The sequence below is a fragment of the Dermochelys coriacea genome, chromosome 6 (genome assembly GCF_009764565.3).
Source record: "Dermochelys coriacea isolate rDerCor1 chromosome 6, rDerCor1.pri.v4, whole genome shotgun sequence".
In the NCBI taxonomy this organism is placed as follows: Eukaryota; Metazoa; Chordata; order Testudines; family Dermochelyidae; genus Dermochelys; species Dermochelys coriacea.
The window spans coordinates 41,336,570-41,361,659 of NC_050073.1; the positions used below are offsets into that span (position 1 = coordinate 41,336,570).

A 25,090-nucleotide genomic window follows, 5' to 3' on the forward strand; every position below is an offset into this window, starting at 1 on the left:
TAACTTTTGCACAAACTGATTAAAAAGTAATCGTTTTAGTGCCCTAAATATATTGTAGAGTTAAAAGGAAGTTTCTGAGGCAATAAAACATAAATTCCTTTCTTTATCACATTAAAATTCCTTTGCAGAGTCCATCTGTAGTCCAATCTTTCATTTTGTGTAGACTCAGAACTCCTTAATTAATTAAGGGTTTTCAGGCTCCTATTCAGCAATGCACTTAAATGTGTGCTTAACTTTAATCACATGCTTAAGTCATTCCAATTTAGCAAAGCCCTTAAGTATGCACTTGACTTCAATGGGACTTAAGAATCTTCTTAGAGTTAAGCATATCCTTTAGTGTTCTGCTGAACTGGGACCTCAAGGAATGCAGGACTGAGAATATGAGGGAGTAAATAGTAGATTGCAGATTCAAAAGCTAAGATTCCAATTGACTTCATTTGTCTAAAAAGACTCCCACTGACTTCTACGGACTTTGGATCAGGCCCTAAACCCCCAGTTGTGCAAGAGCAGAGCCACGTACCCCTGGTGGAATAGAGATAGCACAGTCCATTTGCTCCAATGAGAAGAGGAGGTGAGTTGCAATTTTGTCTGGCTACTACTTGTGTCTAGCACAAATGTATGTTGGGGGACCGGGGGCATAATGACAGACTGGATCTTGGCCTATATCAAATCAATAATTTGGGTATTTTCAAATTACTAAAATAAGCAAATATACAAAAGATTAAGATTTAAGAATGACTGCAAAATTGTGCCTTTTGGGGGCAGCTCAACCAGATAGAAATTCTATGTGTATTACAAATACAATTCTTCGGTATGTGAGTTAATGTAGTACCTGTGAAAGATGCCTGTAGTAGTGCAATTTTGCCCATGCTACCCTACCAATGTACATCAGCCATGGGATGGAGGGATGGGAGAGTAATCTCATTCAGTCTTTGATATCTCTCCTGAGACTGTCAGGAAGGGTACCAATTAACACAAAGTGGGACGATGGCTTTTCTGACAAGAATACTATTCCCACAGGAAATAAGAAATCATCATCTCTATTTATGAAGATTTTTGGTCATCATTTATCATGGCCAGCATGGAATCAATGACCTAGAAGTAGAAGAATCTACCATGTTATTAATTCTCTAACCCAACTATCCCTTTCTCCTTCCCCTGAACCCTCCCATGGATTATATCTCCCCGATTGTGCTGTGGATGAGAATCTGTACTTGTCAGAAAGAAAATATTTTCTCCCATTAACCAGTGGTGCCATTTTAACCTGGGAAGAAACAGCCCAAGCATTAAAAAATGTTGCTGTCAGATGGCAGATATCAGTGATCCCCCAAAGGAACATTGCATAACATGAAAAATGAAAACTTTTTACCCTAATAAAGAGAATCTTCTCTCCAACTCTGTACCGTCCTTGTGAAAGACGCTCCACGCAGAATTTATTGGGGCATTTACAAGGAGGATCTTCAGAAATGTGTTTGACCTGAAAAACAAGTTATTATTGTATCTCTTTAATAGCATGTACCTGCAGCAAACTGTTCAAAAGGGCAGTTAACATAATGTCATGCCCTTGATTTATTCTCTGTCATCATGACAAATGACTTCTTCCTAACACCTCTTCAGGCCTTTAATTAAAGCGCTATTGCTGAAATTGTCTTACTTCTTTTTTCCCTCAACTCTAATGTTTTTAATAGTATGGCATTGAGTGACTTTTTAAGACACTGATTTCAATACCATCGCTGCTACTAATGGGCAAAATCATGAAATCTATACTAAGTTTCTATGTGGTCCATAGGGAACAATCCCAGTGTATTCAGTGGGTTTTTTGCTGAATTAAGGATGAGTAAAAACTGAATGAAGACTTCAGGATTTGGCACATCTGGTACAGGTAAAGCCTTGAATCAAATAGTAATAAACCTCATATAGCATGCAGATATTAGCAACACAGGCTCCCTTCTTATGTTAAGCCATTTGAAGGGCGGGGGATGGGGGGAAATAGGTGATCACAGCTTTTTCAGGGCCACTCTTTTTTTCTCATTCTGCAGTGTTTCTGACATAGCTTGGGGACCCACAAGAAAGACCCTAGACCTTAAAATATCTGCAGAAGGATCTTTTGCATCAGCATCTTCTGTCATCAACCAGTAATGACAACATAGATGATGTGTCCTCCCTTTGGGTGATGGGCAGAGTTCAGATGGGCCCAAGGATTGGGCCCTAATTTCTTCTTGAAATCTGCATGTATTTTCAATTACATAAAATGGTAACATTAAACAAATCTATATTCTGACTTATTAAAAATATTAAAATGAAAAATAAATACAGCAGCAGTTTTTTAAAGCATCTGTGAAATCCAAGGTTGTGGGGATTCCCAAGTCAGAAGGGAATTCCCAGGTGTGGAAAGATAAAATAGAGGCCAGTGATGCTCTCAGATACACAATTTGCTATGGAATTGCATTACATAACTGAGTGATCAACTTAGCCCAAAGTTTCGTCAGTCTGAAGTTGATGGTATGTGAATAGAATTGAACTCTACTGATTTTTGGAGGGTAGACTTACAATTAAAATCCACCTACAAGTCCCAGATGAAAACTAAAGGAAGTCCAAGTACTGGAGTCCTGAGTATATCTGATACACAAAAAGGAAGGTGCCCAGTAATTTCTCCAGCAGGGCTTCCCTACTAATAAAATTAACACTGCTTTATCTTAGAGATAGAGGACCTGATTTCCCACTACCTTCACCTTGCATATCCATTTATACCTGGGTAAAACACTATGCTCACTGATCATGAGCCATGACCCAAGCTAAACTCAGTGTCATTCAGAAGAGTTGCAGGGAGAAAGGTGCCATTTACGTTCCCCCTATCCTCAGCTCTGAGATGTTCACCAGTGCAGGGACATGGCTAAGGTAGATGACATGCTGCTGCACTCTCATGGTTGCCTGCTGTTGCATTAGTCAATTGGGAGCTGTTATCGCCAGGTGTAATTTAGAGTTGCCTTGAGGATTCTCTAAGTTACTGGTGTAAAAAATGGACCCCAAAGCCCAGGGATCAGGGATGAACAAGGGCTGCTGAAAGTTACTTTTGCCCCACTCCTCATTTACATCAGCCAAACTTCAGCTCCAACTGAGAATTCAGCCTTGAATGTGAAACCAGTGACATTAATATTTAGTAGATGTATATTCTGAACTTTTAGGTGATCTTAAAGTAGCACAACCATCAATGTCAACAAGCAGATCTGGTTGAGTGAACTCTAATTTGACATTCAAGTAGCACTTCCACCAAGAAACACTGACAAGTGCATGAAGGCAATCATTTCCACATACTGTCCTTCTCCTGGATGAAAGCTGACCTAATGTATTGATGTCAAATGAAACAAAATGCAGGACACACTTTCCAAAGGTTTTGTCCACTTCACATAACACTCAGCAGACCTTTTCAGATCCAATTTGTAAACTAAGGCCCCATAAAAAGAGCCTAAGTACAGAAAGAAAGTTGTTAGAATAACTTACTGATGAAAGTTTGAGTAACACTTTCTTAAAAGGAAAAAGGCCAGAGTCGCATACTGGGGCTCTGTTAGGTATTTTGGTTGTCTGACAAAAATACAGGAACAGATCTGTTATACAGAGGAGGAGGTTTTAGGATTTAGGTTTTATATTTGAGGGAAAATTTCAACACATCAAAGGAACTTTCTTTTTGTTGGAGGTGATTGGGGATATGGATAGATGTAAAAAGTGAACAAGTTAACTAACATTTTTTCTGTAATTAATCTTGTCAGCTGATGGCCAGGAAGAGAAACTTTGAAAATTGACTTACCTTCTATCATCTAATTTGAGGGCTTTCCACCTTATTGCTAAAATGATTCAATGCTCCCATCTGACCAGGCCTTTTCCCTTGTGGAATAATTGCTGGGAATGATTCCTCCCTCACTCAAAAATGTGCAGTAATATTGTCATGAAACTTACTTCATGGCTTGAAATTATACTTGGCACTAAACACATTAAAAATGGTCATTGGGCTTGATTTTCCAATCACTTATTTGTTTTTACACCAGAATAATTCCAGTGACTCCAGTGGAAATTCTCCTCTCATTCACACTGGCATCAAGAGTATTAGGTCTGGGATGTTGAATATCAAACCAATCTTAAGATATTCAGGACCTCTACCATCCGCTTAAAACAGGAGTAACTCTACTGAAATCAATGGGTCATATCGAATGTAGCTTGCAGGAGCTGCAAAAGGTATATCTGGACATATATGTCCTCGGATCTTGGGACTGCATACCAGAGTGATCCTCTAAATGTTCCCCAAATCAGCTGGCCCATGGCCCCAGGGTCTAACAGGAAGGGATCGCCAGTACATAGATACATGCCAACCATGCCCTCTGGTGACACTCCTTATACTAGAAGCCAGCAGAAAGGTGGTGTAGGGCCTGTAATGATAACTCTATGCTGCCAAGGATTCACCTGAGCAGGGGGAGTCCTCCAGTAGCTGGGTCTGTCACCTTTAGAGTTGCTTTATTCTGGGTAAGTAGCACAGAGCAGCTCAGTGTTCGGGAGAATCAAAGCCTTACTTTTGCATTTGCCATTGCTGCCTCCACAACCCCACTGGCCTGAGGTGCATAGAAGTATTATTGACTGGAATTTAAAAATCAAATATGGAAGTGGAGGGCAAAATTAAACCCTGTTTTATTTTTTTGTGTCTGGATTGTATGAGTGCTGCCATTAGTTTATAGTCTGGGGACAGTGAGGATCAGGAATTTAACTGGATAAATTCAACCCTTTCTATCCCTACTGCATTTTAAATTAAAGAAGATGGCTGGAGACAGCCTTCATACTCTCTTCTCTGTTCCCCTGAGATATACAGTCATCTCTTCCATTCTAAACATACCCGTATTCTCCACAATTCTCCGAGAGAAGCAATGAGTGGGTTTGCATAGTTAAAGATGACACAAAATATAAAAGTTAAATGTAACCTATTTACATTTTAAAAATACATTTTTCATTAAAAGAATGAACATTAGATTCCATCTGCTCGTTGTAACACAAAAGTGGCACATAGGTTTTTCAAGAAGCGCTTTGTAACTCCCAGGTGGCACATCTACCATGTGATATAGCAGTTACTATAGTAACTGTTTCTTTTTATAGAATATATTTGTAATTTCCTAGTTAACCTCTTCATTGCCTCAAATGTCTCTTTCAGCTGATTGCAGCTGTTTCAAAGTGAACCCCTCTAGTGGAGCATAAATGAGAAACGATCACTACAGTATCGTGTAAAGAGCTTAATGGATTGTAAAGTAAGGTATTTTCCTTGGTAATAGTAAGGGGAAAAAAATCTATTTTGAACTTGTTTTATGCTAGAAGAGACATGCAGACCGAGAGCATAAAAAGAGGCTCAAATAACTCAGAAATGTTTTGTTAGAAATATGTACAAGTCAGTAAGGGACAAATCTCACAGTCCTGACTCAGTCTTTCCTCAGAAAAAAACATCAAATGAGAGTTCAGTCAACAACTAGTTTAAAAAAATGAAATAAAATAAAATAAAATACAATAAAACAAAACAATAATGACAGTCAGACCTGGACCTCAGTAAGAACTTTAGCACTGCAAAGATGGGCCAAATTGCAGATTTCCATTATCCACTTAAATTTTCCAAACTGCAAATATTTGTGGTCACAAGTGATATTAATTGTAGACTCTTGCAAATCTTGTCATTAGACCTCTAAATGTGGTGAGATGTCAAACTCAGGCACTTATGTCCTGTGTATGTCAGAATGTGTCAGGAAGATGTTAGTCTATTTTTTTGTCGATATCTCATGATAAGAAGCCTTGCCCAAGCACACTTACAGCATCATCCAACAGTTTTCCTGTGCTCTTTTTCCCTGGAGACTTTGTTGGGGAGGGTGAAGGAGACGGAAGAGGGGCTGAAAGTATTTCCTCTTGTTCAATCTCTTTCTCCAGCTTTATTAACCCAGGAGGTTCCACACCAAACCTTTTGAAAACATGCAAACAAATTACCAGTGCTTTCATATCTTAATAGATCATGATGCATAAACTTCATACATATACAGCTGTGCAACACAGAATTGCTAAACACACTAATGAAGGGATGAGTACATGATATACTATTGTAGCTGCTATCAGTATCATAAATATGCAGTATAAAATTAAAATAGCATCTCTCATTTAATCAAATTTACAACAAATGGGCTGAGTCTTCAGCTTGTTAGAGAAACATCTATAAATATGTCATATGGTATTTGGTATGTGTCACAGGGTGCACATAGGTTCTCGCCCTCTTGTCACTGTGCTCAGGCTGGTCAAAGAAAGGGTCCCGATGCCTCTTCCAGGTGTTTCACCCATGTCTCTTTATTTAGAGTGCTTAGTGCAGCCCCAATTCCCCCAACACCGATCCCCACACTGACCCTCCCCTGGGTCTTCTGGCTTCTCCCCTGGCTAGCCTCCTCACTAAGCCTTTCCCTGGGCTTATATCTCCTCCCAGGCACCAGCCCAGCTGGCTCCACTTGGCTCAGCTGATTCTCCTGAGCCTGCCCTCGTTAGGGTCTGCAGCTGAGCTCCTTGCTGAGTGTCTGGGCCCCTGCCCCTGGCTGCTCTGCCAGGAAGCAGGGGAGGAGCCACCCCTTTAGCATGGCATCCAAGAGGTTTATACCCCTCCCTTGCCACAGTATGTGATAGACACATCCCAAAATTGTTATAATATGAGCGTTCAGTTCAGAGAACATCTACTTCGCATTTCACCATTCTCTCAGACTTTTTCTAGGAATTATGAAAACTTAAATAGTTTTCACAATAAATCTATATGAGAAAAAATTAATCTGTTAAACCTGAGCATAACCTGCTGTAATAGATATTATGCCCAGTTTACAGATGGGTAAATGGAGATAGATTCAGGCCAAATTTTTTCAAGAGTGGCCACTGATTTTGTGCACCTCAATTTTTGGGAGCCCAACTTTGAATCTGTGGGGTCTGTTGTTGTTGTTGTTTTTTAAGAACTGCGCAGTACTCACTGTTCCAATTAAAGTGAATCCCTGAAAATCTTAAAGTGTCTCAAGTTTGGCACTCAAAAAATTGAGGCACCCAAAATCAGTGGCTACTTTTACAAGTTTGGTTGTAAGTTACTTGGCCAATGTCATATAACGAGTGAATAGCAGAGCTGAGACAGAATCCCAGAATCCTGATGCCTACTTCACAGAACTAACCACTGAACTACAACCCATCTTTTTTTTTGAAATGAACAAGAAAAGAAAATATATTTTTATATGATTATTTCATTTTAGCTAAAGACCACCATGCTAAATATAGGTTTTCACATCAAACCATTTTTTAGTGAAAATACATATTGTATTGTGCAATATAAAAACCTAGGGTCAGATCCAGAACTTTGCTGATTTACACCAGCTGATGACCCAGCCACTAAAGTTATGTACCAAAAATATACCAAGTATTAAAGACTAACATTATCATAGAACTTAAAGTCATATAGGCAAAGGGCATAAGTGTATATATTGGCCCTTGCATTTTTCATTACAAACTACAAGCTAATCACACTGCTGCATAGTAAGTTAATACCCAGAAAACTAAGAACCAAATCTGTGCTTGTATTGGCTGCTAACTGGTGCAGTCTGCCTAACAAAAAGTCAGCCAACATTGGAGCGAACACTTATATACAATCCATTTACTTCCTGTCTGTCTGCAGATGCTGACATGCTGTAAATCATTAAATTCCCCCTGGGCTCTAAGCCTACACCTGCATGAGGCCTTACTCATCAAATAAACCGTTCCCACTCACATTAATGCTGCTTCTTTGCTTCTGCTGCTTTTCAGAATCTAATTCACCTCTGATTTCTATCATTACAATAGACAGTATATAATTATTATAGATAACTTTAACAAACTTCTTTCCATTAATCAGCTGAAATTAAATTTAAACATATATTCTCCATGTATTGCATCACAATCAAACAGCTTAATTAGAAGGCTGAATCGACAAAGAAATCCTTCTGCTCTTCTCACAGTGGCTTTCCATGAAAAAAAAGGTACAAGCCCTGTACTGAGAACTATGTTGGGAATTTCCTTCTCTACTCCTTTCTAGCCTGCCTTCTCCATAACTACAAATAGAGCAGCATCAGACTGTAAAATGATCTCCAATAGACTTCTAAGAGCATCACTTCCTATTTTTCCCAAGGAAAAATTAAGTACAATACCAGAAAGATATAACTTCTCAACAGACTATAATTTTCTAACAAAAAACATCTGGGGGCTGATTTAAAAAAAAAAAGTTTTACAGCCACATAGGAAGAATTCCAATTCTTTTTGTAGAACGGACAGCTTAGCTATTGCGTGTCATACCACCAAAAAAGCAGCACACAGATATATTTGCACCTAATTCACTTTCCAGAATGTAAACATTCTTTAAGACATATTTACACATGAAGCAAGATTGATTCTGCTCACTTTTATGTCAATTTTACCTCAGTGTAATTCCAACTATTTCACTGGAGCTTCTCCTACTTTACAAAGGTGTGAAAGATAAATCAGACCCGCACAATGCCATTGATTGCAATGGAACTGGATAGCCTAAGTCAGTACTGCATTTTACCCCATAGGATTCATCCATCTTTCACAAGGACTATCAATCCACTCATGTGGGATCAGTCAGTACAGAATTTGGCCAATTGTATTTATTGAATGAAAAGCCTACAAGTCTTATATTCTACTCTATTACTATACTCTATTCATATTTCCTGCTTTAACTTCCATCATATGAACAAAAGAGAAAAATCAGAAAAGTTATTGATTGGGGCCAGTAGCTGATTAGCCATTTTTACATGCAGAACAAGATTTTAGTTTCTGATAATGGGCTGACCCTCTGTTTAACACTGTCCCTGATCTTGCAATTCTAAGTCTCATGAGTACACTTCAACTGGAACTACTCACATGAGCAAAGGCTGCAAGATCGGGACCACAGATTACTACAGTGGGAGCAGGCTCAGGCCCTGAAGGTCTGTCAAGAGCCTGAAATATAAATAAACTCTTCTCTAATGAAAGGCCAACCCACTGTCAGCAAGGTATTTGTTTGTTTATTAATTTATTTGGATGATTTCCTCAAAAAATTTACTATTTTTGAAATTTCACTTTCGTTCATTTAAATGCAAGCTCCAGTAGTAACTTGCAATAGTTTCTCTCTTTGCGAGATGATGTGTTCTGTACAAATGGTGACAAAGCTCAATCCAATCAGGTTGGTCCATCTTTCTGCTGAGTGGGTGTACAGTATTAGCCTAGCTCTCTGGGCACAAATCACTAATGTAAACACTCTGAAAACTATTTAGATGATTTGCTAATAATGAAGGCTTCCATAATGTATGGTGAGTTAAATGGTAGCATCTACACAATGACATGTACCTGATAGTGATGCGCAAACTAGGAGAGGACCGATTGTGCCTACCCTTTGTCTGGAAAAAGCTGACTTTGCTTTTCCCTCATTGTAGGCTACCAAGACACAACATGGCCCAATGTTTGGGTTCTGTTTTGATAAGAAATCAAAAAAGTCAGGCAGTTTAACGGCTATCTCCCCTGGATTAGGACCTGCTTCTCTTCTCAGTAATACAGATATAAAGTAGTGTAGCTCCACTAAAGTCAATGGAGTTACACTGATGTAAGCAAAAGGGGAATCAGACCCTTGGTCAGCAAAATAAGTAATCTGAAAATCTCCTGAGAAATTCCCGCAGACAAGTTCAGCTGTCAATTATGGTCTGGAGTAATTATACTGATGTCAATAGTTACTCTAAATTTACACCTCTTCAAATGAAATCTGATTTTTTCTCTCTATTTCCTCTATATAAAAAAGTCTCCAGTCTTTACAGAACCTTAAAAGGTTTGTTTCTAGAAAGAAGGCCAGTTTAATAGGGTGATGGGAAGGTTTTCATCCCCCACCCACCCCCCAAACCATCCATACTATCTATCACTCAGTAAAGGCCTGATCCAACTCCCATTCAAATCAGTGGAAAGATTCAAACTGGCTTGACTGGGAGTTCAATCAGGCCCTAAACACTGAGATCTGAGAAAATTGTTTTGAGAATTTCATATGTGACTTTTAATGATGATCTCCCCAAACACCTCGTTGTGCTTTTGGAGGAGGAAGAAAAATGTATTTATAACTGCTCAGCATCTCTTCCTTTCCTAATTCCTTAGGACTCTGTAGAAGCTCCTTTTCAATGTTATATCTTTGAGATTCCTGTTCTGAAAAGCAGGCCCCACAGACTTTTAGTACAGTTAATTCGATCTTCAAGGTGAACAGTGCTTTGAAAAGCAAGAAAGATGTCTGTTTTACATCTTATTGTTCCTCATGGGTAATTTAAAGCAATAGCTATAGCAGAGTTCAGTTTATTAGAATGCTTTTTTCTTTGTTAAATCCAGCCAACATACAAAACACAGAGTCTATTCAAATCACTCGTCTCCCACATAGCTCAGATTTTAGCACACTTAAAGCAAGAAGGCCATTAGATACTTGTCATTTAAATGATATAACCCTGTTATGTTACCCATTCCAACATTTCCTGTGCACCTTGAAAACTTACTAGGCCGTGGAGAGTTTGCAAATCCCATATTGAGATAGGATTTTTTTAGGGGGGAGGAAAAGAAACAAGTCAAAACGGGAAGAAGGAGTTGCCTGTTATTCTGCTCCCAAGTTGGTTAAAATATGAGCCATATGTGATGGAGTGTATAAACCCCGCACTGAAAGGGAAGGGGCTTGGGAGGCTCTGTGTGCTAAAGTAGCCTCACCTTTCCAGCCCTGGCAATCATTCATGGTAGGGAGCAGGGATTTAAAAAGGAGGGAGCTGCAGTCAGCAAGGGAGGAAGCCCTGAGAAAGGAGTGGCTCCTGTGCAGCAGGAGTAACCATTGTGCAAGAAACTCCCCCAGCTCTGTGAGGAGTCCAGAGACCCCTGGGGCAACCCTGATAGGGAAAGACTGGCTTGGCTACCCAACTGTAAGGACTCCAACAAGGTAAGTACCCCTGAAGTAAGGTGGTGCCACGAACATTTCTGCTTTTTTATTGATCCCAGGAAGGGCCTTATTTTGTGTTGAATCTGAACTTTCGTTTCCCCCCCACACCTGTAAACAAAGTAAGCAGGCCCACAAGGGGGGGTCCACTGCAAGGATTAGGAGGTTGTGGCCTGTATTAAAAAGAGACTGCAGAGAGAGACTCTCTTTACACCGTATCTTGATACTTTTTTTTTTAACATTAAATTCCCATTGACTGCATGGAATGATGAAATGGAGGGTATCTTTTACAAACCAAAATAAACAGGCATGGTCATTTAAAAAAAAAATGAAGTTGTGCTTAATAAGTGATAGCACTATATGACTTGGAATTTGTTTTTACACCTAAGGGATACACTGCTATGAAAGAGGCAGGGCTGGCTTTACCATGAGGTGAACTGAGGAGGCCACCTCAGGTGCCAGACGTGGTGGGGGGGGGTGCCACTAGGACCCAGGCTGTAAAAAATTGTGTGTGCTGTTGGTACATGTGTATTCTCTCTGCTCTAGATGCACAGAGATGGTGGCGTGCTGTGCTGGAGGAAGGAGGGCACAAGAGACATAACAGGCAGGCAGGAGAAAAGGTGAGAGGGAATAACAGAAAGCAGCAGGAGCTGCAGGGAGAGAGAGGAGGAGGAGCCTCTTATGTACCTCTCTAGTATCCCCAGGAGCCTGGACTGATTAACACCAGCTTGTCAGGGAGCTTCCTGTTTCCTGCTGTTTCCCTGAACCCACTTGAGGAGAACAGGCAGTCAACTGAACTAGTAAGAGCTAGTTAGGCCTTTAAGAGGCTGATATCTTCCCTCACTCAGGCCCTGCTACCAACCTGCTTATTTGTCCCCCTCAGTTGAGTGTTGAGAACCACTATAGCTGGCACAGAACAGCAGTCATGAGTGAAAGAAGAAAACGCCCCTCTGGGACAGCATTTGGAAAAAGAAAGAAAGCAAAAGGAAGCTTTTCTATCTAAGCAGGAAGGAGCACTCCTGAGATACATAGAGACAAATGTTCATAGTGAGCCTTCCGGCCCCAGTGAGGATGTGAGTGGTGAGGAGATGCCTGATCTTCCAGTTAGTCAGAGTGCAGGTGACCTGGCAGCTACTGCAGCATCCATATCTCCCTCTCAAATGGATGTAACCATGCACATTCCTGAAGAAAAGTGTAGATCAGAGAAGAGTGTGGTGGAGGCACAAGAAACAGCTGCTGCTGAGTTTAGTTCCTTAAATTGAGATGATCCAGGATTATGGACCCACTTGAGCAGTAGCCTGAGGGACTTCCTTGTCCTGCATGGGCCACAGCAAGTGAAAAACTTTGTTCCCCAAAGACAATGAAAATAGAAGTTTCCATTCAACACATTACTGGCATGAAATCTCCAATGGTGACAAAATGGCTTATGTACTCAAAAACCCAGAATGCTGCATACTGTTTTTTGTTGCAAACTCTTCCAGTCTAATGTTCCAGCCACATTGGGTTCTACAGGAACAAAGGACTGGAAAAATCTGGCTAGAAATCTGGCATGCCATGAGAAGGCAGGAAATCACCAGAGAGCATTCCATAGATAGAAAGAGCTTGAGATGAGACTAAGGTTAAAGGCCACCATAGATGATCAGCATCAAGAGAAGATTGCATCAGAGTCTCTTTACTGGCAAAATGGACTGAAAAGGCTCATTGCCATTGTGAGAATGCTTGCTACCCAAAACCTAGCTCTGCGTGGCACTTCAGATCAGCTGTATGTGCCAAACAATGGAAATTTCCTTAAAATTGTGGAGCTGATGGCTGAGTTTGATGCCGTACTCCAAGAGCATCTAAGAAAAGTCACCACCCCAGAAATGTACACACACCATTACCTTGGAAAAACAATGCTAAATGAGATCATATAGTTACTGGCAACAAAAGTCAAACAGAAGATTGTGGCAGATCTGAAGTGAGCAAGATATTACTCTGTTGGTCTGGACTGCACACCGGACATCAGCCATACGGAACAAATTACTTTAATGGTGTGTTTTGTAACAACAACAGAACATAGTGAAAATGTCTCTGCAATGGTGACTGTCAGAGAGCATTTTCTAGAATTTATTGACGTTGATGATACTACAAGACCTGGTATGACAAATGTGCTTCTTAAAAAGCTGGAAGATATGGGAATTGCAATAGTTGACATGAGAAGTCAGGGCTATGATAATGGTGCCAACGTGAGAGGAAAGAACAGAGGAGTGCAGACACGGATCTGAGAGTTAAACCCTCAAGCTTTTTTTGTCCCATGCAGTTCTCATTCATTGAACTTGGTGTTCAGTGATGCAGCATCAGCTTCTAGTGAGGTTGCTGAATTTTTTAATGTAATTCAAAGCATGTATGTATTTTTTCTCTGCATCAGCTCATCGATTGCAAATTTTGAAGCAACATCTGGGAACACCCTCTCTGATACTGAAACCACACAATCCCACACAATGGGAAAGTTGAGTGGAGGCGATAAAGCCTATCAAACACCAACTTGAGAGGATAGATGATGCCATAGTTGCCATTATGAGGATAATGCTATGACAGGAACTGTTCATGGGAGAACAGTGGCAGAGGGAAATGGAATCACCAGAAACATACATAACTCCAAATTTCTGTGTGGCTTAGTGTTGTGGCATGACATACTGTTTGAAATAAGTGTTGTAAGCAAGAGACTCCAAGGTGTTGTCCTTGATATATCTGGAGCAATGGAACAACTGGACAAAGCAAAGTCATACCTACAGTCTTACCGGTCAGTTGAGGGATTTCAAAACGTTCTGAAGAGTGCACAGAAGTTGACAGAGGAACTTCACACTGAAGCTATTTTCCCACCCATTCAAGAATACAAGAGTCACCGAATAAGACGACATTTTGATTACGAGGCACGGGATAATCCCATAAGAGACCCCAAACAACAATTCAAAGTTGAATTCTTTAACCAGGTGCTAGATTGTGCAATACAGTCAGTTGAACATTTCATGCAGCTCAAGGAACACAGCAGTATATTTGGGATGTTGTATGATATTCCAAATCTCCTCACTATACTTGAAGAAGACCTACACCAGCAATGCAGGGCACTAGAGACAGTGATGACACATGATGACATGCATGATATTGATGCGAGTGATTTAGATGATGAACTGAAAGCCCTTTCAAGATACATTTCAGCAGGATCAACTCCAAAGGCTGTTCTGGAATATAGGTGCACAAATAAGATGACCACCCTCTTTCCAAATGCTTTTGTTGCTCTGCGCATACTTCTAACACTTCCTGTAACAGCTGCCAGTGGAGAACACAGCTTCTCCAAGCTGAAGTTAATAAAAACACATCTATGCTCCACAATGACACAGGAGAGGCTGGTTGGCCTTGCAACCATCTCAATAGAGCATGAGCTGGCCCAGACTGTGGATCTTCAGGAACCAGTTCAAATCTTTGCAACCAAGAAGGCACGGAAAGCACTACTTTCATTATTCAAACAGATAAAAATGCCAGTGTTTACTATGCTGACAAGAAAAGTTACATTTGCTGTTCGGGCATTTGAAAGTTAAGTGTTACTTAAAATTTTTGAACAAGGCATTTTAAGTTCTCCTTTATTGAGGTAGGTAGCAGAGCAGTACCATGAGAGGAGTAGAACAGGAGAAGGCAGAATTGAGACCTTTCAAAGTTTTGGACCAAGCGAGGGGGCATGGGGCCGTCATTTGAGCTTCCTGCCTCAGGTGCCAAAATGTTGTGGGCCGGCCCTGGAAAGAGTACCAATGGGAAAACCCAGGATATACAAATTTAAGTGAGGGAACTTAAGTTTTGAGAGGGAACAATTTAGTGAAGTTGCTTCCCAAGATATGAATGCATTTAAAGCAAACTTTTTCTTAAAAACAAAGAATAATAGCTTCTTGAGTTATAATGCCCTAGGACTAACTTGTGACATCCTTTCTAACATTGAAAATACCTTACTCCAAAAGTAGCCCCTTTGATTTCATGTAAAGGATACAGTTCACTGTGACTATGTAAGAATATCACAATATGACCTCTAAGAATAAAGCATAGACTGAATCTAGCAAGAGCAATAGTTGTCTTAGTAGCAGAGACTGTTGAAACCTTTCTTGAGTACCATGTCTGGCCATAAACATCCAACAGAGAAAGATTCAATTTCTGAGCTTGATTCTTATCTTAGATTGGTGCAAATCAGGAATAACGCCACTGAAGTCAACGAGGTTACAGCCAGAGTAAATGAAATCAGATCTAGGTTATCTGAAGGCAGATTCTACTACCACTGATGTCAGTGGGAACACTTTCATTGACTTCAGTGGGATCAGGGTTAGATGCTAATATAGAAGATTTAGAGAGAAACGAGTTTTGATTATTTACAGAGACAACATGATTATAAGGAGTAAGAATTTAACAACTTTACTTAGAAAAATCCTGTTCTAATTTTAAACTTCTTTTATATCAGTTTGCCCCAAGATCCCCCTTGCAGTATGAAGACAGCAGAAAAATCTTATTGCTATATTAAGGGAAGTTTGATTATATTGTTTGAACAACTGCCCACAAGGTGTTCTTGTGTAACTATCAGTGGGTGTTTTGCCTTGACCCTGGCCAGTGTAAATGTTAACATGAAGATGCACTGAGTTAGTAAGTCTCTCAGTAGCCACTGCTGTCAAAATGTAAATATGTTTTAATTCTCTAAATATTTTCACCTACCTGGCTGCAATCCTTCCAAGTTCCAGCAAACAAAGGCACACTTCTCTGGGCTGCTTATGGAGGACTGCGAAAGCAAAATACAGATAGAAAATATTTACAATAAAGGATATTTTAAGGCTTTCAGTGATAAACAGATCCCAGCTTACTAATGGCTGTCAATAGCATGTTAGTCCTGAATGTCTCTTTTAGGCAAAACTGCTATTGGCTTGCAAGATACTTTTGCCTGGATAAGGAGTTCAGGATTAAGACTCAAGATGTGGCATTTCCAAAGGAGCTTCCAACTCCCACTGAATATCCCTTAGGGTCCTTTGAAAATCCCAGCCTAAATCACCAAAGCTTGGTCTACACAATTTGGTAAAATACAGCCTACCTATAGCCATTATACATTAAAAATGGAGGTCTCCTAAAAAATGCTAAAAACTAGTGAAATGTCAAAGGGTTCTGGATCACTTTTTACGAACCATAAAGATAATGTTCTGTAGGAAACTGTTTTTCTCCCTCTGCTTCAATGAGCAAATATTAAAATTATATTAGTGAAGACAAATCCTTCTATAAACTTGATCCTGTATTACTTGTGCACCCAAGCTCTCCCTCTGAATACAACATGTGTTTAGGGTACTCAAGGAAGTCACTCAGACCTTGAAAAGAAAGCTACTTATCTGTAAATCTTGTTCTCTGAAGATATGCATCTATGCAAGTTGCCATGCTTGGATCCAGTGCAAGACCTGGGGGAGCTCCCATAGCTTTTATGTTTGGAGGCAGCTGCAGTACCTCATGGACCACTCGGTCAGGTATTTTTGGAAGCACTATCATGTTCCATTATCAGTTCCTTTAAAAACTTGGGATGGTAACTCCTCCCCACCCCTAAAGAGGCACAGTAAAATACATAAGGAAAAGTATACAAAAAATCTGATTGGAGAAGCTTGGTTGATGAGCAATCCATTTGGATGTATAGCTTCAGAGGATAAGAATTATAGGTACCTTGTTTTCTTTTCTCCAGAGATACCCGTCTTAGTGGAATCCTCCTCTTGGGAATAAATTCAGACCTTGGTGTAAATGGACAAGTTTCCCCTTGTCTAATGGAAGAGAAACCAGTGGCAGAGAAATCGGTCTACTTTGGCTGTGTTCATGAGAGCTTAGATATATGAACACTTAGTCAAGTGAAAAACACCTCCCAATAGGTGCCTCAGAGGCTAAAAAATTTAAGTCAAGAAGTTTTCATCTTCTCCTACATGCTGTACACATGGACCTCTAAGTGGGAACTGCTGAAATAGATATCTTTGAATATAATTAATACAAAGTTGGACAGATCCTCAGCTGATGTCAATTGGCATAGCTCTATTGATATCAATAGAACTATGACAATTTACTTCAGCTGAGGATCTGCCCCAATGACTTTGGGGATTGCACATTCAGCAATACTTTGAAAAAATATATATACATTTTCCCCCTAGAATCTGAACCAAAAATATTTCCAGAAGGAAAACTGCACTGCAGAGCAATAAAGTGGCAAGGCATTGGGAATAGAATTTCCATTCTATGGCCATCTGTTATTAGACATATCAGAGATGTAAAAGAAGACCTGGACACACCATCTTTCCTAATATTCTTTCTTGCCATAAACTAATTCATGGATGGAAAACTTAATCTTACTGAGAAACTAATATGTTAAAAAAATGTACACCAATGTCCCAGACATACATTCTACTGCTTCCACCTGAAAACTGTTTCAAAATAAGCAATATATTTAATGTATCTTAATGCTAAGAAATATATAAATATACAGCCAGAACAGACTGGATAAACCAGTTCTGGAAATATCTTGGTGGGATATAGGGGGCAAATATTTTTGACCTCTACTTTACATCTGCACACATCGGATGTAAGGCTGGGTGGGGGAGGGGGGAAAGAGGGCTGCATTTTGGGGGGAAGTATTTGTAAACATAAGAAGGTTTGAATGAAGGACAGAAAGTCTCTGCCAATGCTCAAACTTCTACTTCTTAAATGAAAACAATGTGCTCCAGTGAATCTGACCCACAATGCTCCAGACACATTTCATGCATTTCACAATGAACAATGTGAAAGAGTGAAATCATTGTTAGAGCATGACAAGTTGTAATAATCAACCATAAAAACAAACATCTGGTGATGTGATAAGAATATGGTGATACAGTATTTCTAACAGCAAAATGTTAGCATTCCTGAGGACTATACCAGCATACACATTCATGAACTTCAGGGGAAAACAAAAGCCATTCTGTATAGAATACAGTACCCACTGGAAATAGTTTAGATTCTCAAAACAGAATTCTTATATTTTTACAAGCAGGGCTTTTTAATGGACTATTAGCTAACAAGGCAAAGTGGCCAGGATTTAAAGCAAAGTTCTGAAAGTCAGAAGACATGGGTTCCATTCCTACCTCTGTTACAGACCTCTTATGTGAACTTGAGAAAGTCTCTAAAGCCAAAATTTGCAGAAGTGAGCAATGATTGTGGGTACCTTTTTGGGATGCTCAATTTGAGATGCCTTCTGTCTCAACCTGAAGGTACCCAGTATTAGTATCCACTTTTTGAAAGGTGGCTGCTACTCTAAACATGTTCCCTCTGCAAAATGGGGAGAACAGCACCTCCCTTTCTGACAGAAGTGCTGTGAGGCTATATTCAGTGTTTGTAAAGTGCTTTAAGATCTCTGATGGAAGGTGTGACAGAAGGTGTGCAAATCTTCTAAACTTTTTATGCCAGTGTGATTTTAATTTATGTTATCCTTTGACAATGATGTAAGCAGGTATTTAGGAGTGTAAATGTGGAACTGAACAGGAAAACCTGTGTCTGTCTTTGTAATTTTGAGGAAAATGGCCATGCATTGTCTGCGCTGGAGCAAGTTAGGTATCCTGTTTAATGTGTTTGCGTTCAAGGGTTAAAAAGCAGTTCCTTGATACCAATAAATATATATATTCAGTAACAAGTAATACAGTTCATGGATTAGAGGAAATTCCTCTTTGGAGTGAGCGATTACAGACTCAGATGGAAATCTTACATCTGTACCTGTGGTATGCTGTTGCTTCCTGTGGGAACTGTATTCATAATTTTCTGAATTACTTACTGGAATCTAACTTAATGTAGGTTTCTGAATTACTACCAGTACCTCAACTTTCTGACCTGAAAGGTTACCTGATCCTTCAAGCACTGAGTGGCAAATACAAGTTTGCTAAATACCAGATTTATGGTAATTGTAGCAATAGACATTCATCTTGACAAAGAAAGCATCATTGGCAATAGATTCAATGGGCCAAATTAATTCATGTTATAACTCTATTGATGTCTATAGAGTTACACCAGGGATGACAGTGATCCATTATATCTTCATTTAGGGGAAACTTTTCTTCTCATTTACAACCCAGGTCAATGTAATGGATGGATGGATGTAAAAAAGGAGACATTTGTAATTTCCTGCCAACAATTCACTCTGTCCTTAAGAAGTACATCATTTAGCATATGTAGATTCTTTAATACTTAAAAGGTTATTTAGTTTATATAGCAGCTTAATCCCTCCCAAGCAGTTTGTATAAAAATACACATTTGTGATTCATCTGTTCTGATACCTAAGTTTCCTCCCTTGTGTTTGATGTTCATTTTCTTATCACATATATTAAATGTATTGCTAATAATAATTTCAAGACAATATTATTAAATTATATAAACACACTTTGTATGATCACATACATGTAACATTTATGACATCCAAAAACCTACATTAAAAACTGTTAAGTTTGCAAAATCACGCACTTCATAGTCAGAAAAAGACAGAAATAAGGCTGCCTCTGCAAACTTAATTTGACCCCGTTGTGCACTGGCATATGCCAAAGGCTTTAATTACATGATCATATACTACTTTTTCCACAGGAAATCTGACTCATTCACTGCACAGGATGGATGGTATTGTCAATTTTTTTTTAAAAAAAAATCCTTATTATTCAGTGTGTGGCCGCATTCATTATTCACTGCACACCATCCAAACCCTGCACTGAATACAGAATTATTAGCTCCCTACTAGGTTTTTCTGAGGTGCTGTCATCTTAGCATTTTACAATATTAATGAATTTATCTTCACAATACCCATGTAAGGGAAGGTGGTATTACTTTTTTATACATGGAAATGGAGGCATAGAATTAAAGCCAAACTTGTCAACTAATTTGGGATGCCCTATTTGAGATAATTAGGATCTTATGTTTCATAGCATGTAGCATTTCCTAGCCCCCATTGCCCTCAGATACAGTTGTGAGTGCTCAACACTTTCACAGATCAGACCCCAGTGCCTCAAGTCAGGCACCCAGAAAATGAAGAATACGCAATCAGAGACCACACCTGTGAAAATTTTGGTTTAAGTGATTTTCCCAGTAGCACACAGCAGACAAAAGCAGAGAGAAGACAGTTCTCCAGGGTGCAATTCAACTGCTTTAGCCATTAGACTGTCCTTTCTCTTCCTACAATCCCCTTATTGATTCAGGACACACCTTCCAACTTCTGCAACAAATGAGGCTTTGGCCCTACAGCCTGATTCATTCCCAGAGTAAAAACCATCCTGGGCACTGAATGAGGAAGGGGTCCTGTAGAAAAAAAAATAGTATCTGAACACGTAGTTAAAGCCTATCATAAAGCATATGTTCAAGAGGGCTGAATTAAGATTACGTGGGCAGCCTTAATTTGAGTATTTTCTTAATTCTGAGTGCTTGACTTTCCAACCTTAATTTTCAATTAATGTAGTTTTTTGGGATGCAATTTTCTAACTTTTAAAAAAATGTAAATGTAGAAAAAACAATTATTTCATCTTGTGAAACCATATTGACCCGTACATGGTCTTCAGCAGGATGGGGATCTTTAGATCTACTGGACACCACTTGAGCAAAGGGAATAACTAGTAATAGTAGAAAGCTGTTATCTTCTATGTGGGCCTGCCACTAGACCGGAATGGAGATTCACACTTTGTGGGTTTCAAAGCTATTTGCTAAACAGCACCACAGAAGGCCCCAGTATCTGGGAAGAGTAATTGAAGGGAAAGTCCTGCTCAGCCCCTACAGACGTGACCTAGAACATACTCAGTCACTCTGTAGGGATGGCACCTGCAGTCTGGTCAACATTTAGGAACTGTGAGGGGATGGAGCATACTCAGCTGAGACAGAATCTTCAGAAAACATAGCTGCTAAATTCTAAGAAGTCTCTTACCAAGCATGTGAAACTTGTCAGAGGTTTATAACTTGGTCAAATCTGGGCAAATTTTCACAGAAATTGCAAAAGGCACTTTCCTGACACCATGATGACCTGCCCCACAAAATGTCAAGTCTCTGCTCCAAAGTATAGAAGTGCTGGTTCTTATCAATGAAGCAATTTTAAGAATATTTTTAACATGAGGAAATCATATTTTCCCCAACTCTCAGGAATGGATGAACCACTTCAGATGAAACTTTCCAAAAAAATTCTGCCTGAGGTAGAAATGCACCGTGGAAGATTTCAGCCCAAACAGTTTAAGGCTGGCAAGTTATAAGCAGCTGAAAACAAGCTTTTATGGAAAGTGTCTGGCAACCTTAATTACAGGCGTCACTGCCTATTACAGCAGTTGGGTTGAATTTCCACTATTTGTGACTACGGTATTATATGTCATTAATGTGGATTTTCCCTGACCTTTATGGGGAAATTTTCAAAAGCACAAATGAGATTTAGGAACTCGCATCTCATTGACTTTCAATGCAATTTAGGCACATAACTCATATTTGTGCCTTTCAAAATCTCATCCTAAATACCTGGTCCCCACCCCATAATCACCAAAGAGGTTTATATCCTTTAACCTTCATAAATACCTAAGGGAAACAATCCCAAATATTGGGACAATATTAGGACAACAAAATAATAGTTATTCTCCACCTTTCCCCAAACTCAATTTCTTTGTTCTGCACCATGTTCAAGTTTCTCAGTGTTCCAAAAAGAGTGATACCATCACAATGTTATTTCAGTGAGCTACTTCACTATTTTTTCTCCATATAGTGATGATATAGCTCTCAATCTGTAAAAGTTTTTCATATGAGATGTATCATGACTTCTAAATCTCAACTGTGGTACAAGTATGGAATTAATTATGGAACATCTAAACACTTGATATTTATTGGTATACATTAACTTAACTGTATAGTGCTAATAAAATAGGGTTCAAGGTGCTTCGATAGTCCTCAAAGTGACAAGACATGCTCAACAATAATGTGGATTGTTTAGTCAAACACTGTGAAGGATAGAAACAAAGTCTTATTCTGATGCAATTGGATATGAAATATAACCCAATATTTCAAATTGTAAATAGTCATTTGAAAAAGAGTGGCAAAGTCATCGATTTTAATTTTGTTTTTACTTTCTTTTAAATGTGAAATTTGAGCAAATACTAAGAGTATTACAAAGAAAAAACTGCTCTATATTGTGCGTATGAAAATGTAAGCAATAAATATTTGCTTACTATTTTTGACAGCATTGAAAAAGCAATATTAGAATGGAGAACACAGAAGTCTGCGTTTTACTCTACATTAACATTAAAACAATGCAGACCACTGTTTAGAGAACCTACTCTACTAAAGGGTGGTCATTGTATTGCATCAAAATAAGTCAATGTCAGATATCACACACACAAAATCAGAATATACAAGCACAAAGGATGAATAGAACAATGCCATCAAATACGCCTAAAACTAATCACACACAGCATGCTGGCACAGTTAATGGCAAACCCTTTTCTTGCTGTGTAGATTCTTTTCGAAGAAATAGATGAAGAATATTCTTTGGCTCCACATCCTATAACCATCCAATAACGTTAGAGTATAGACACAGTCATTGTTAACAAAAAGTCCTTAACTTTCTTAACTATGTGAATCAGGCTGAATTCTATCATTCTTACCCTGGCAAAACTTCTACTGAGGCCAATGGGAGTTTTTCCAGACTACAACATTCTTCAATCTAAGCCCCATATCAAAATAACCTCAGTATTGAATACAAGCTTCTTCTAGTAAATTGCTTTATCATAATCTCATGAATCCACTGGCCTAAATCCCTCCACAGGGGAACTTTTTCAGGATGTTGCAGGTGCAAATGCTACTACAACCAATGGACTGCAACACTCACTATTTGCCTACAGGACAAAAATTTAGGCCATAGATAAGGTTGCTGCTGGTAAGTAATTATAATCCCATATTCTTTAGATATGCTGTTTGTGAAAGACGTGACTGAAAGGGACACTATGTTGGAACACCCGTGCTGAGGAAGATGCAAGGAGTTTCCCCATCCCCCCTCTTGTGCAACTGCATTGGGGCTGGGTCATAGTGATACTGGTCAGTTGGGACTGGTCAGTTGAACTACTCAGGACTGTTCCATGCTAGTGTTAATACTGCTGATTTGGTAGAGGGAAGGGAGGAATGTGGTGTGAGAAAGAGATGATGCTGGTAGTTCCTGGATCTTGAGACAGGTACATCAGTCCCCTCTACTGCTGGAGACATTATGCCTGATTCTTTCCTGCCTTGTGCAGTCATACCTGTGCATAGTAAGTGCAAAGTGAGTATGACATGGTATCACTGAGCTCTAGTAGCATTTTATACCCATTCTACATGGGTGTAACTAACTACATAGGGGGAAAGACAATGGAGAAAGAAACCTATTGGGTCAGCCTGAGGCACAAGGGCCCCAGAGTTTCCATTTAAATGGGGCAGCTCAGCTTCACAGACTCTTTTATAGTGAAACAATGCAAGTCTAAAAAGGTCTAAAAGTGTCTCATTTGATGATAAATTACTAAAGAGCAAACTATTTTATGAAGAGTAATGAGCTAGATTCTGTTCTCCATCATTCTGGAGTAAATCAGAACTCACTTCTCCAACTCACACTGGTGTGAATGGGTGAGACCAGGATTAGATCCAGTGTGTACACACACTACACACTTCAGGATTTATACTCTTTAAGGACCTCTGTAAAATCAAGTTGCTTGATGACATGATAATTGTACTTGCAAAAATAAATAGAATGCATCGTTTCTTCTACTTCCTTACCAAAGATCCTGCATTCTTACATTGGCCCCACAGGTGCTGAACACTCTGGCCTTGCTCCAACAGAGCACTTAAGCTTGTACTTATCCTTTAAGCACAAGAGCAATAGCTTTAAAAATATACAAGAAGTCTGAGGGGAGAAGTGTAGGTGACAGTGGTAATCCATTTGGATGTATATCTTCAGAGAACAAATCCCTAAAAGACAATTGTTTTCTTTTTATAAATATACTCCTAAGAAGATTCCTATGCAATGGACAAATGCAGACCCTGGTGTAGGTAAAAATTCAGACTTTCACATGAACCTGAAGACAAGGGGTGATATCCGAGGGACTATTCATGTGCTTAAATACCTTACTGGATCAGGTCCAGAGTGCTCAGTACCTTGCAGAATTGAGGCCTCCCTAACTCCCAAAACTCCTATTAACATCAATAGTGTGTAGCTCTTTGGGGAAGTGATTATATGCTTCTGTGTTTATACAGTGCCCAGTTCTGAGGGAGGATATCTGTGAGTGATTATGGTCTAAGAAATAGATCATAATGGGGGTTTTGGATGCACAGGGAGTACATATTTGTGCCACTGTTATGATTTCCATGATTTATTAAATGATTTTTCCTCCCTCAAGAGGAGGATCCAAATTTAATAAAAGTGATAATAAAATAATTTATATTAACTATTATCATTATTACTACTATTTATCAAATGTGTCCCCAGTTTTATTCCCTCCTGCAAGGGACTCAGGGCATTTTCCCATTATTTCATCATAAATTATTTAAACATTTTCAACAACTCAACAGAAACATTATCAAAATCATCCTCATAAAATCAGACACAGCAAAAACAGAAAATTAGAGCAAGATCTTAGATTTAAATAGGACAAGGACAGGGAAATATTCTAAATATAGATATAATAGTGGTTCTAATTAATTAAAGCAGGTTTTATATACCATAGGCAGGCAAGTAAGATAATAAAGAAAGAGAGGACACAAAATCAGGTGGACTAAGACCAATAAACTGAGGACCATGGAGACTAGATGAGCAAACATTTGCTGTACCACTGACAATTTACACAGGTTTTACACAACAATTTGGTTTATTACAAAACAAAACAAACAAACAAACAAACAAACAAACCAAAAAACCTGTTACCTTAGTAACCACCCCATCTCCAGAGCTATGCAGTCTCAAAGACACAAAGATCTTTCATAAAGCAATGCAAACACCAGTATGTCATGTGCAGACATATCTCATCACTTTTATATTTCTTAGTTTCACTGAATTTT

At 39.1% G+C, this 25,090-nt stretch overlaps 1 protein-coding gene across 8 annotated transcripts in view; it reads right to left on the reverse strand.

Annotated features, from left to right (window-relative positions):
* The window catches only part of GAS2 (growth arrest specific 2), a 161,039-nt gene that overhangs the window by 48,892 nt on the left and 87,057 nt on the right, over positions 1-25,090 (reverse strand). For 7 of the 8 annotated variants that reach the window (XM_038407865.2, XM_043516674.1, XM_043516676.1 and 4 more), the window contains 3 exons: positions 15,740-15,803; positions 5,836-5,980; positions 1,370-1,477 (listed from right to left, as the gene is read on the reverse strand). In XM_038407865.2, coding sequence (XP_038263793.1) covers positions 1,370-1,477; positions 5,836-5,980; positions 15,740-15,803 — 317 coding nt within the window. Of the gene's footprint in view, positions 1-1,369; positions 1,478-5,835; positions 5,981-15,739; positions 15,804-22,507; positions 22,572-25,090 lie in introns of all 8 variants that reach the window. The other variant, XM_038407869.2, reaches the window with a different exon arrangement.